This window comes from Anarrhichthys ocellatus, unplaced genomic scaffold, assembly GCF_004355925.1.
Source record: "Anarrhichthys ocellatus isolate YVR2014 unplaced genomic scaffold, GSC_Weel_1.0 scaffold6, whole genome shotgun sequence".
NCBI lineage: Eukaryota > Metazoa > Chordata > Actinopteri > Perciformes > Anarhichadidae > Anarrhichthys > Anarrhichthys ocellatus.
In genome coordinates, this window is record NW_022280036.1 from 1,591,278 (window position 1) to 1,604,972 (window position 13,695).

The 13,695-nt window shown below is 42.1% G+C and overlaps 1 protein-coding gene across 3 annotated transcripts in view; it reads left to right on the forward strand.

Moving 5' to 3' along the window:
* Nucleotides 1–13,695, forward strand: part of mtss1lb (MTSS I-BAR domain containing 2b) — a 74,003-nt gene that overhangs the window by 10,889 nt on the left and 49,419 nt on the right. For all 3 annotated transcript variants that reach the window (XM_031846744.1, XM_031846742.1, XM_031846743.1), the window contains exons 2-3: nucleotides 8,755–8,816; nucleotides 9,458–9,531. In XM_031846744.1, the coding sequence (XP_031702604.1) occupies nucleotides 8,755–8,816; nucleotides 9,458–9,531 (136 nt within the window). The remainder of the gene's footprint in view (nucleotides 1–8,754; nucleotides 8,817–9,457; nucleotides 9,532–13,695) is intronic.

Below are 13,695 nucleotides of genomic sequence, written 5' to 3' on the forward strand. Positions count from 1 at the left end.
AGGCTTAAAGGAGCATCTCTCTCGTTAGAACTCGTTAAAATCTCCGAGGTGGCTTGGGCCCCGGGGCTCGTTAGAGCCGGCACAGATGAATAGGGAGGACTGGTCGTGGGAGGCGTGGAGGCTGCTGGGAGCCAGCCAAGACAGCCTCTCTCACTGAGCCTTTTGTCAGGCCTGTCAAAGCCTTCTCATCACACTCAGCTGTTCACTGTAAAACACACTGATCATTATGAACAGGCCAGAGACAGAATAACAATGAATGTGGCAAATCCATATTCTCTTGTTCGTTTTCAGAAAGTAACGACTGAATGAGCAGAAAGTTTTCTTCTCTTCATGCTCTACATATCATGTCTTCATTTTAGAGAGAGGCATGTTTGATTTGATGTGTTTACTTGGGTGGGGGGCTTGCATGGTACCAGACTACAGATTGAGCAAGCGTTAATGTATCAGTTTGTGCAGTTCAAATGCTCATTTCCTCTTTCGTGCCAGAAGCTGCAGAACTGAGTAGAAAGGTACAGCTGTAGAGAAATTCAGAGCAATGGAAAAATGACAATGCAGCATCTGCATTCAGCCATAAAGAAACTCCGCTCCCTCCTCTCCATCAGCAATGACAGCCTCTTCATCTCCCAGCATCCTGTAGTGCTGCTGTGTCCCCCTGCTTCCTGTCATGTGTTTACAAAGCTTTACATTAGATGCATCTCCCACATTGCACGTTGGCCAAGGACAGCCCAACATTAGCAAAACTGTGACATGCAACAGTAAATTCACAACAATCATCATTGGAAACTCTTCTGAACAGACAGCTGAAAGATGTTTGTCTAAATTAGCCTATTAGCATATTGCAGACCTAAGGTATTGGCTTGAATGTCAGCCTTTTAGCTCAGCTTTGATCTCCACCAAGCAGCAAAATGCTACCAGCTAATCATTAACGTATTTGATTTGCCGTTTGGCGCTGGGCAGGTTGTTGGCTTATCCAAAGATAATTTACTGACAACAGCTTCCTGTTGCGATTGGAACCGAGTTTGATCAAAGCGGTGAGACTGAACTGGAACAGTTAAGTTGAAAGTCCCTTAATCAAAACAACATGCTGAAAGAAGCTAAAATGTTCCACGGAGCTGAGGCGAACCGGAGACGGTGGACAGTTCTCTGTGGGTTTGTCACTACGAGCAACCCCTTACACATTGCACGTATTGTCATTTGACCCATTGGTATTGCAAAAAAAACAAACATATAATAATATGTGCAGCTTTAATGTCAGATCTATATTCCTTTGATTTGAATTCTTCCCGGTATGAAACTCTAATATTTCAGTCCACAACACTAATTCTGGAGGTCAACAGTAACGCTTCTAAAGCCATAAATTGTTGCAATCTTTATTAAATTAGACTCAGATAATGATGTGCTTCCTTATATGACTTTCAAACTACTAAATCTGCTGCCAGTGTTGAGATTTTAGGTTCATCATAGTCTCATCTGTTTAGGTTTTCATCAGGCTGCATACATATCTCTCTAAGTGCTGAGGCTCACACAAACTGTCACTTACACTAAGTGGTCCGACGGACACACCTTCAGCGTGCATCAGCGGCCCTTTCACGCGATTGGAGCAGTGCAGATAATAATTACTTCCAGCCAAACGAAGGAGAGGAAAGGAAAAAGCTATCCTTATACCTATAAGAGCGTGGATGATCGATGGCTGCCCGGAAACATACCAATGACAGATAACATAGATGGCCCCGCCTCGGTCTTGTCTTTTTATCAGTGTGCTGTCCGTCCTGTGTGTAAATCTCTCTCTACAATACTTGATTCATGCCTGAATATTTACGTTTATTTGTAAAACACAGCATTAGCCTGAGTGCTACGTAGAGCTGAAGGAGGAAGTTTCCTTCTCATAGTTATCACTACTGAGGCTGGAGGAGCTTTGTAAAATCTGGGAAAGTGTAGTATCCATACAGTAGCGTGTCGTGTAGCGACTGATTAAGTGCATGCATTCATGGCATTCATCGGTATTGTTTTGCCCCAAAAAATATGGTGCAGACATCCCGTCGGGCAGATGTTTCGCTGATAAGGGCGTCTGTGATCTCTGGCCTTGCTGCGCAGAGACACAACACACAGATGGTTTCCTTTTTCCCCTCATCACTATGTTTAGATTGGAATTAGCTGCTGCACTTCATCAATTATGCAGCGAGGCAGACTCTGTCTCTTTATCTGCATGCTGATCCTCTTCCCTTTGAAACAAAGTGCCAGCTAATGTGCTGGGAGAGGTGTTTCACTCAGCATGGTGGAGGAAATCATGACTCTGCTTATCTACTGCACAATGCTTTTTATTTAAACAAGTAAAATACAAGCCATTGACCAAGCTGCTGTATTTGACGGGTTGGGAGTGAGAACGGGCTGGAGATGCATCAATCTGAGCAGTTCACCATCTCGGGTAAACCGTTTCCTGAGGGAAACCCTGCAGAGTCGGATGGTTTTTCCAACCATGGTTCAACCCAACCTCCTTCACAAAAGCTTTTGATAGCGCTTTAATTTTATGCTATTTCTCCCTTAAATATTTGATCAAAGACCAATCCAATGCTGCCACTTTTCTAGTTAAGCCAGTCTCATCTGTCAGAAGAATATCTAGATAAATATACAGATGTATTATGATGACCGTTGTTGACAGATGTGACATTTTACTGATGATCCAGGTGACACATCTGTGAAACGATTCTATTCTAAATCCCAAGGAGATGTTTGCAGGGTCATTAAAGTAAAGTGACAGAAATCAGCATTTTCCAGTATAGGCCCTGTAGGTTTGAATTATTTGGTTGGAAATTATGAGATTTTGTGAAATCAAAGTGTATTTTAAAGCAGGACAGTGAGCCCTATATACGTACAGTAAGTGACAAAAGCAAGCAGACCAAAGACACCATTCTCTTTAAGAGACATGGATATAGATAATATAGTATTTTTCTCTGTGGGTTATAGATCTATCCCCAACCTTGATAAATATAAATGACTGTGATCCTCTCTTTCAAAACTCCCAGCCAGTCGATTAAACATACGAAGCACTGTGAAATTAGCCCCTTTTGTTTGGCTCTGGCGTTTCTCTTTTAACGTGTGAATTGGCTCGATTATACAACAAAAAAATCGGGCTAATCCCTACATCTCTCTCTGCCTGCCTCCACCCATCCTCGCGCTCCCCCTCTGTCTCCCTTACTGGATTCCCTCTGTTTTCATGTCTTGCTGTGGGGGAAACAAAGGGAACAAAAGGCCGAGAGCAGACAGTAAGCTTCTCATCCACTGCAGTGAGTGGTGGAGTGGAGCTCTCAGCGGAGTGCTGGGCAGACTGGGCTGGACTGGTGGTGCTCTGAGAACTAGGCCAGAGGGCTGTTGACAGCACTCTAGAGTCCAGAGTCAGGACCAGAGGAAAGGAAGATTACTGGAGGAAAGGGGAAAAGGGAAAAAATAGTCAATATATTGCTCAGTATCAGGAATTTAGGGATTATTATTGGCGGGACAGAGGACGATGGAAGTGTCCCTGTACACTGTTGGATTTAGGACAGGGATCAATTTAAGTGGGAAACACAGTTTACCTTTTTATTTATACACACACAAAAGAAAAAGGTTGAACTTGATTGATACATTTGAAATTGATAGATACTTTATTCATCCCGCAAGGGGACATTTGTTTGTTACAGCAGCAAAAGAACCACTTAAGCAATCAAACAGTAAAAAAAGTATAAAAATGCACAATATATACAGTAAAAATAACAGTAAATCTTATTAAATAAAAAAACATGAAATAGTATTAAATGACCTAACTAAACAGTGCAAAGATTAACCAACAGCAAACAAAGTTAGTCTTGTGGATTATTTGGCCAGAGGTGATTTATTGCATTCTTTTCATTACTGTTTATTCAGAAAACATAAGCATCATACACATAATGACTGCAGATCAACTTCCATACATCTGCTTAGAAATCATATAAAACTGACAATCCTCATAACTGATCAGATCTTCCTCATAATCATATTTAGACATTTTCTTCAGTATCAAACAGAACATCAGTTACAGTGCAAACAGAAACTGGTAGTAGCAAGTAGCACGACCTTTCTTGGTGCAGATTCTGCAACGGGTGTGGTAAGGACCCAGAAGCAGTACGACAGACACACGGAATAGTTGAAACGAAACAGGCAAACAGTCTTGGATCTGCACACGTGGAGAAATCCACTCGGTGGAACGCCAAGCCGTCAGGGGAGAAGGCAGATAGAAACCAGAGGAAGCAGAGGCAAGAAGCTCGTGGTCGGGGACAGAAGGCCGAGTCGTTTGCAGAGGCAAGGAGGAGAAGTCCAAACAGGCAGGGTCGGCAATGGGAAACCAGTCGGAGGGTAAATGCGGGAAAGTCTGCCATAATGCGGACAACGATCTGGCAGTGAGTGTGTGTGAGAGACTGGGGTCTAAAGAGTAGGTGCCACAGAGTGAGCAGGTGAGAGTGAATGAGCTGAGGAGGTGGGTGTGACTAACAGGTGCACTGATAGAGCTGATTAGGTGAGTGAGAGATAGAGTGACAGGAGAGAAGGGGCAGAGCTGTGACAAATTCACCAAAATGCCAACAAACAGAAGACTCATCAGACTGAATTGCCATTTTGTGTTTGCTTCATTTATTCAGCCTGACACTGTTCATGTTGGCACATTTCTTGTTGTGGAAAAGTGTTATTTTGTTGGGTTTTGCCCAAACCAATCAGTAGTGAGTGACACATCCGATCTGCACTAGCGGATGCGGGGGATAACTTCCCGTTTTTTTCACTTTGATCCAATAAATATGTCCGTTTAAGAGTTAGTATGGATGTGAGTCAACAGCTGTGTCGATCTCATGCAATCTTTTTGTCATTTTCTGGTGCATATTTAATGCATGTGTAGAGAAGACGTCCCATTCTTAATCCCGCCTTCTTCTACTTCTCTGGAGAACGAACAACACAGACCAACCTGTTTTCCAAGACCTTCACCTACTGTCTGTGGCCAATCAGGGAGGATCTCTGGAATGAGTGCCACTTTAACCAAGGTGGCATCAGTCTCCCCTCATTAGAAGCCAATTGGACTTTACAGAAAGATATTAATCAAATGTACCCTCTCAAGAGGCATAAAACATACATATTGTTGGTGACTTTGAGAAACAGGTTCCCCTTCTTTGGAACAGACAATCATTACAGCTACAACAAACAGGACTTTAGCCCCAGAGACCTGTGTTCGTGTCCCGAAGTGTTTTACTCCATTTATGTATTTTAAGTCCAACCATTATGTTTTTTTCCTAAACCTAACAAAGTGGTTTTGTTATTCTGGAATTTAGAATATACAGTATATGGCAGAGACATGTGACCAATGAGCATGTAAATGAAAGCAATCATACAGTCAAATCAGTACAATTGCTGACTGTCAGTGATGATCAGCTCATAAACCTTTTAATTCAACACCACTAAGGTTCGAGAGAGGCAGGGATAGGAGCACCAAAGGAGTGATGGTTTGATAAGGGGTGAAGGAAAGGAAATAAAATCCATCAATCAAAGATAGATCTGTTAAGATCGGGGACCGTCACTGGAACGAAGGAAGGAAGAGGGAGGAGAACTCTTGAACGGTTTCTGAGGTTAGAACTGAAGGTACAACCAGACCCCTCCCTCTTCTTACGGGTGGAACCATCGTCCTGTCCAAATGTAGTTTGCTGCTTGCCTCCATGACTGTTTGGGTTTTAGGTTCATGGGTGAGAACAGAAGCCAGATCTCCGGTGTGAATAATTATCACAGCGATATTCAAAAGTCTCTGATTTCGACTGCCTGAACGGCTCTACAGCTCTCCACATTCAGAGTGGCTCCATCCTGATGGAGGCAGCGCTTAAGAAAGGGGAAGGAAGGGAGGGTAAGAAGGGAGAAATAACAATAAACCCTGGAAAGAACTCAACAGTTGAGGTAACTGGTCCAACTGTTCCGGTATTACGTCAAGAAGGGAAGGTGAAGAATCAAGGTGAAGTGTACAAAGACCGGAAATGTCCCTCGTCTCATCCCATAAATGTAACACAAAAACATTGTGATGGTGCACACCCTTTGAACCTATGCACCGAGTGCTTAGAATCTGATGCACCGTAATATTTATGATGTGTAGAAGCAGGGAGGGAGGTTATATTTTTAGCTGTGATATATTTACACAGGGATGACTCGGGCAGCGTGTGTGTGTCTGAATCTGTATTGTATCTGTGTGTAGGAGGAAATCATGCGTGCCCTGCTGACTTCTTTTTGGGCGACACAGGAAGTGGTGATGTAATAGTATACAATTCTAAAGCTTTTTTCTCACACTCGCTGTCTCCTGCTCCGTGTCTCTCTCTCTCACACACACACTGATGTATTTGCCCCCCCGGGCCACCGTGACACTGCGAGTCCTACCATCATGTGAGCGCAGTGGTTTACGGTCGCGGTCTTTGAGCTCTCTGGGCTGAGACAAATAAACTCTCACAGACATATTTATGGAGCGTGGAGCTCGCAAGCTTACGTCCTTAAAAACTTATTTCAGGAGAATTTACAAAGCAGATCTTTGACCTCGGACAGACAGGCCCTGTCTTTGTAAGATCGTTTCCCCAATATTAACCACACAGACCTATAAAGATCCATCAAAGAAAAGATTCACATTTTTGAATAACCGTATTTGTGTTGTGCACCAGAGATGACATTCATGACATGCTCTGTATTTATGATAGGACTTCGACAACATCTTCTTTGATCCGTCGTTCTAAGAAAATCAAAGGTTTTCTGGAGGTTGTCAAATCTATCTACTGCAGCTCTTTGTATAGGAATTTAACACTGAGTGATTCAAATTGAATTTGTAAGTTTAGTTTCTCCTGATTCTTCACAAAGGTCCTCAGCATGTGTCTGAGTAGTCAAAAGAATCCGGGCGAGTGTTAAAATGTTGAGCGTATCCAGTGGCTTTATGAATGTACTTCATTACGTATTACGGAGACCATGAAGAGGGACTGGAGGACAATATTGATACACACAAAGTGAGTACGTTTCCAGCCTAATCTCTGCACAGGCATTCAGATACTGGACATCCACAGTACTGCTGCATTTACACTCCCTCAAATGTTAGCGGGTGACTCGGTTTAGTGAAAGTGAAATGCTTCAGGTAGTCATCCATTTAAAGTACTCTACCTCGCTGTGTGTGTGTGTGTGTGTGTGTGTGGGGAGAACCAGAAGCAATCACACTCAATCATCACTTGGTCACTTGCCACCAGGTTCTTTTACTGGATTGAAATGCACAAAATATGCTAATAAGATGCAGGGCTGCTCATTTGTGTGTGTGTGTGTGTGTGAGGAGAAGGGCGTAGGGTACTTCAAACGGCCTGCAAAGGGGAGGGAGCAGGCTTAATATGTGTGTGTGTGTGTGTGTGTGGATGGTGGAGGGGTAGTTTTTGGTACCAAGGGGAAATAGTACTGTGATTTCAGACCAAATTAAGCCACATCAAACAGGCCAGATCAAAGAGTATACAGCCCTCACTGTCTGTGCCAGTCTGACATCACGACAGGACGCCCCGGCACACACACACACACGCACAAACACACACACAAACACATTTCCTTCCTACTCTCCTCCTTCACTTTCATTTTTCATTATTCTCTACATTTCCTTAAGTTTCTTTTTACATCTTGCCAGGTTTCTCGTATCTTTCGGTTCCTGTAAGGATACTTCATATAACCCCCCCCCCCCATGCACACAATGCACAGGCATTTAACAGGGTTGTAGGTTAACCTGGATCAAGTATAATGTGTGCTGAGGCTGAGGGGTGTGTGTGTGTGATAGAGCAGTCATCCAGTCTCCGGGAGGGCTTGGAGGGTGGGGGGGAGCAGCATCTATTAGAGACGGCTTCAGCTTTGAATTGAGTTAGCGGTGCCGGCTGCTGTAGTCGAACCCTTTGATGCTGCCTGATGCCAATGTGGCTGTCAAGTGATCCGTATATATATGTGTGTGTGTGTTTTAGTAGACAGATGAGATGGCTGCATGGGGAGGAGACGAGGAGTTGCTACTGTTTTTTTGGGGATGAAGAAAAAGTGTGGAGAGGGGGTGAAACCAGGGGGAGAGTAGGGTAGGGGTGTGTGTGTGTGTAGAAAGAGATTAAGGAATTTGATCGACGACAGAAGCTAATGTTAAAGAGATATGATATAAACCTGCAGAGGTTCAGGAGGAGAACAAAGAGTGTGTGATTCGGTTATTAGCATAAATGTAAAATTCATAAGTGTGTTTTCATGAGTGCATAAAGACCTGAAAACAAAGAATCACTGTGTTTTCGTGACCTTAGAATAAGCCCTTTATATCTAAATAGAGAGAGAACGTAATGTTGCACCGCCATATTCCTATGGTAGCCCAGAACGGACAGACCAAATAGTGGCTCTAGAGAGATACATTTGCGCTTTTTATGTTACCTGAAGGCCACCAACACGCTTGGAAAGGGAGCGGTGAGCAGAGGGGCTTTCATTTGGATGCAATCTACAATCTCAGCACTAGAGGCCACTACATCTTTTAATTAAGTACAGTACTTGAGTAAATGTAAATTTCCACTAATAAATGTCTTAATGAAATCCAATCCAGTGTCATTTCCCATGTATTCACTTTCTAAGTATCTCTCTCTCTCTCTCTCTCTCTCTCTCTCTCTCTCTCTCTCTCTCTTTCCTGGCATCCACTATGTGTGTGAGATCTGTCAATATTAATGTCTATTGTTGTCTGTGTGTTGCCAGTGCTCCTATCCTGTGTGGGAGGACTTCACCGCCAAGGCCACCAAGCTGCATTCCCAGCTCCGGTAAGTTTCTTTGACAACAAAAAAATATATAACATTAACTACAAATTAATTAATTAACAAAACACCTTTTTCACTATTGATCAAAAAATAACCAAAGAATATTTGAAGCTGCATTGAATTAAATAATTTGGGGATAAGAAGGTCAGACTATTTATAATATGGTTCTCTTGGCTGATACTAATACTCATATGTTTTTGTGAGAAGTAGTCATTCATTGAATTGTCAAGAATTCTGTGATTACCTGGTTCTGTAAAAACAACATTGAGACCTCCATATGACTGTAAATGCAGTCATTGTATGGGTTGTTTCCCTTGAATTGTATCAAAATGCTGGGATACATGCCTGCTTTCAATTCAACCTTATTTACAGAAACAATAAATGCAAAAAAGAGTTTCAACATAAAATAAACAAAGAAAATTCTGTTATGTTTTTAATGTTTCTCCTGTAGGTGTGCTGTGGTTACAGAGGTAGAGAACTACTGGATGCAACACTAAATAGTTCAAATCCACTATTTTAAAATGGATTGACCAAATCAAACATGCCATAGCTACATTATCAATAAAAAAAACAGACTATTATATGCAAGTTATAATTCTAATACCATTTTATCTGAAAGTAATTAGTGTTTTCTTTTCATCTAGAACCACTGTTCTGGCTGCTGTGGCTTTTCTGGATGCCTTTCAGAAGGTGGCAGACATGGCTACCAACACCAGAGGTAGGATAACAGCTGTGGTGTGTGTGTGTGTGTGTGTGTGTGTGTGTGTGTGTGTGTGTGTGTGTGTGTGTGCGTGTGTGTGTGCATGCTGGTTTGTGTCCCTTTGCCAATGCTGTGTTGTGCTGTGCTCCTCTGAATCGCCCTTATCATGGAAGTGCTATTAGAAATCTCATTATGTTGTCGAGATTTTATCAACCAGCCTGCAAAGTTCTCCTTATACTGATGAAAGTATTTCCAACAGCCTGAAGGTAAGCTTTGTCCCAAACTTCAAAGCAGTTGAACAGCATTGTTTACAGAGACGAAAATAATTAAAAATGAAGTAAGTATAACGGAGACGGCAATAAAAGCTATTTGTGTAGCAGGATGGATTTTGTCAGTTTTCCATTCCAGTGTGTAGCAAATAACATGTTTTTGGGCATAGATTGTGTATAAGTCTTGGAAGTAGTCACTGTTTCGTCACCCGTTGGTTCGTGGACTGCCGTTTTGAAGCCTCGTGTTCTGCAATTTGGTAGTCGCCATTTGTTTTTGTTGCAACCAGAAATGACACAAGAGGGTGTAACTTAGTACAACTAAACACTGAACAAGCCAATTTTAGGGGACACAAATGTGTCAATTTACTTCCATGAACTGAAAACACACAGTGAAAGGACCAGCAGCCCTTTCACTGTGTGTTTTTAGTTTCAGTTGAAAGACGAAAACACTGTAAACTCCCAGACAGGACAGCGCTGTGGTAGTAATCACAAGGTAGCCACGCCCCCTGAATCATACTCCGCTTTATGGTCTGTGTGACTCTAAATGGATCAACATGTACTAAATGAACATCATGCTGTATTGAAGAAGACTTGAAACTAGAGACTGAGACCATCAACTCATGTTTACAATGTTTACTGAGGGAATAAATCAAGTGAGAAGTAGAGTAATTTAGTAATTTTCTCATTGACGTCTATACAATCAGAGGAGTCGCCCCCTGAAAGACAGCAGGTTTCAGGCACCTCCGCATATGCTTCGCTTTTCAGACCCGGATATTGCCGCCTGTTTTTTTGAGGCAGCTACCAGTGTTTTTGGGTAGAAGCTGCTGTTTGTCTTTCATATCTTAAAAATTGACAATGTGTGAAGCATGAAAATCCATCAGAGTTTTTGTCTTGCTTCTGTGGTTTTAACCTGTGATGCCAGTTGATGTTTTTGAACAATCATAGTTTATTTCTCACTACCTGTCGAGCTAACTTTGATTCAAGTCCCATGTCTCCTGTTGGCTAGCCAGACCCATGGCATGTGATAAAAAGTGTTGAAAATGTACATTTACCTCATGTTTTGTCATAGCAAATTACGTCATTTCTAAATACTGATACTGATGTGTTTTCTACCATGCTGCTGGCCGCACATCCTGAATTATTTGAAAATCTTAATGCAAACTGTGCTACACTCAGTCAAAAAAAACCACTGAACTTCTTAGAATTATGGTCAATGGATTCTATTTGTGTTTTTTGGCTCGACATGCTCGATATTCCCTGCGTAGGCTTCGAGCTGGCCGCTAGTTTTAATAGTGTGGGCTGAGAGCTGAGAGGGTCAGACAAACACTCGCCGCCCACTGCAAGCCATCTGAATACTATAGCAGCACTGAGGTAAGAGAGGGAAATGAGGAAGACTACTGTGGCTGTAACACAGGGACTTTCTCCTCCTGTTGGTTGTTATTAGGTGCAGCTGTCAGACAGTCAATGTGATGCTGATGTGTGTGTGTGTGTGTGTGCGCGGCCCCAGGTGGGACCCCACAGAGGAGGATACAGGAAGAGGCTCGTGCTGCTTTTACAGGCCAGACAGGAAATCACCAAGCTCAGTCAGCTCATTACACTGCAACATTACTACCACCACCACCACCACACGCGCACAGAGAGGCAAGAATATAACATCAACGACGACGTTGGCACGGAGATGCAGGCAGAGATGCATCAGAGGCTCTTTGTACTTGCTGTACTGATGAGTCAGTCCTGCTGGAGTCCATTTGTCACATTGCTGTACAATCGCTGCTCTTTCTCAGTGTGTGATGTTCCCTAATAGATTCGTTAAATGGATGGAGGAAGAAGACGGCGCCAATAATGACGCTCTCTGTCTTCCTGCCATTCACTGTATCAATCTGCCGCTTATTACGGCGTGTGTGAATGTGTGTGAATCAAGCCCAAAGGGTACTGATGATCCTGTGCTGTGCTCTTGTACCGACTCTCCCGTTTAAAAGACTGCGTTGGCTGCGTTTCCATTCAACGTGTCAATTTTATTATATATGAGGAATACTGCGGGGAGTTATGGTTTGCTCCCGTAGTTGTGCCTACGGTGTAGAAATGTGATAGACTCTGAATTGTAAGTCGCTTTGGATAAAAGCGTCTGCTAAATGACTGTAATGTAATGTAATGTAATGGTGTCCAGAATTTTACAGTCCCCTCCACAGGAAATGTGTAGCTCTTAATTATATTAATATTGAATCAGGTTGAATATTCCAATATATATATTGTTTAGATAGTTGACAAACTAATTTTCACTCAAATATGTGCCATATTTGGAATTCTTTTTTTTTTTTTAAGGAAGTTAACTTTCATGGTCTTTTGGTTTCACAATACAGATGGCAAAATGGGTTGGTCCACTAAGGTTGGTCCAATATGGTTTGGTCCATATTGTATTGCCATGAAATTGGGTACAGCCATGCATGGTCCCCCGAGGATGAATCCTACTTCCTTTGGTGATCCCCGACTTCTCCTGAAGCCCCACCATGAAGTTGACTTTTGTTATTTTGTGTGAAATTTATCAACAACCAGGGGTTGGATATCAATGAAATTCACAATGTTTAACTTAGGATGAATTGTAATAACTTGTATGATCTCTTAACTTTCTTTCTACTGCCATCATGAGGTCCAGTTCTGTTTGCTCAGTACTTTGGTTTATGACCAAATACCTGAAACACAGAAGACATTCCCATGAGCCTCAGCTGTACTTCTTAAAATTAGCTAATTAGCAAATGTTAGCATGCTAACATGCCAAACAAAGATAATGAACTAAATATATCTACTTTAGCATGCTAGCATTATTATTGTGAGCATGTTAGCGTGTTGACATTAGCATTTAGCTTCAAAGCGCTGATGTGCTTACTGGAAGTACAGCCTCAGTGAGCCGCTAGCATCCAGAAGACTCTTATGCTGCGTTCCAGACAACTCAAAGATCTGAACTTTCTCTGTTCAAATTTTTAACATTCCAGTTGGATGAAGCAACAAACTGATGTCTCTTTGGCAAATATACACACAATATAACTACAGTGCAACCTTCACATTTAATCTTTGCTTTTTTAACGTTTTTTTGAAAAACCTTTGCGCAGAGAAGATAACTGTCAGAGATTGTTTAAGGTAACCAGCTACCTAATAATTTGGTGACATATTTTGACATCAATATACATGAAGAACAGGTGATAGTATGCATTATTTTTATTAAATGCAGGTTAAATATACAGTTGACGTTTACTTTTAGTTAATGGTTTAGGAGCCGCCATTGTCGTCTGGCGCACACCTAAGCCACGTCCCCATAGCTGCCAGTAGATCCTCACTGAATGCAGATTAGTTTGTTCTTGAGCTTACCGGAGACAAACGCATCACTTGTAGCCTGTCAAGATAGATTTGTCGAGACATCCCGGGAATCCAACTGCGGCGCATTTTCCTTTTAACCACCTTCCCAGGGGTCAGATGTGTTGTGCACAGTGGATTTTGGATAATAATGCAAGAGAAGAATGTAGGGAATAGATGACAGAAAACCCTGGACCGTGCAATACTCTGTTATACTATTTTCGGTATGATATATAAAAAAGTGGCAGTACACTTAGTGAACAAAGTTGTATAGTCTATACATACTGTGTCAGGTGGCCAATGGAAATAAGTCCCTTAAAAGAGCAACTTGTGGTTTTTATCCCGCTGGATCACGATGTCTTGTTTTCTGCTTTAGGCACCAGATATATTCAGCTGTCCATCTCAAGCTGAAAATGTTAAAAAAAAGGCAGCATGGAGGGTGAGAGAAACAGTTTTTCTTGTGCTTGTGACAGTGTGAGTGTGTGTGTGTTTTAAATCAAGCAAGAGTAAATGTGCAAGTGTTTGTGAATTCCCTGGTGAGCGGTGAATTTGAGTGCACTTTTAG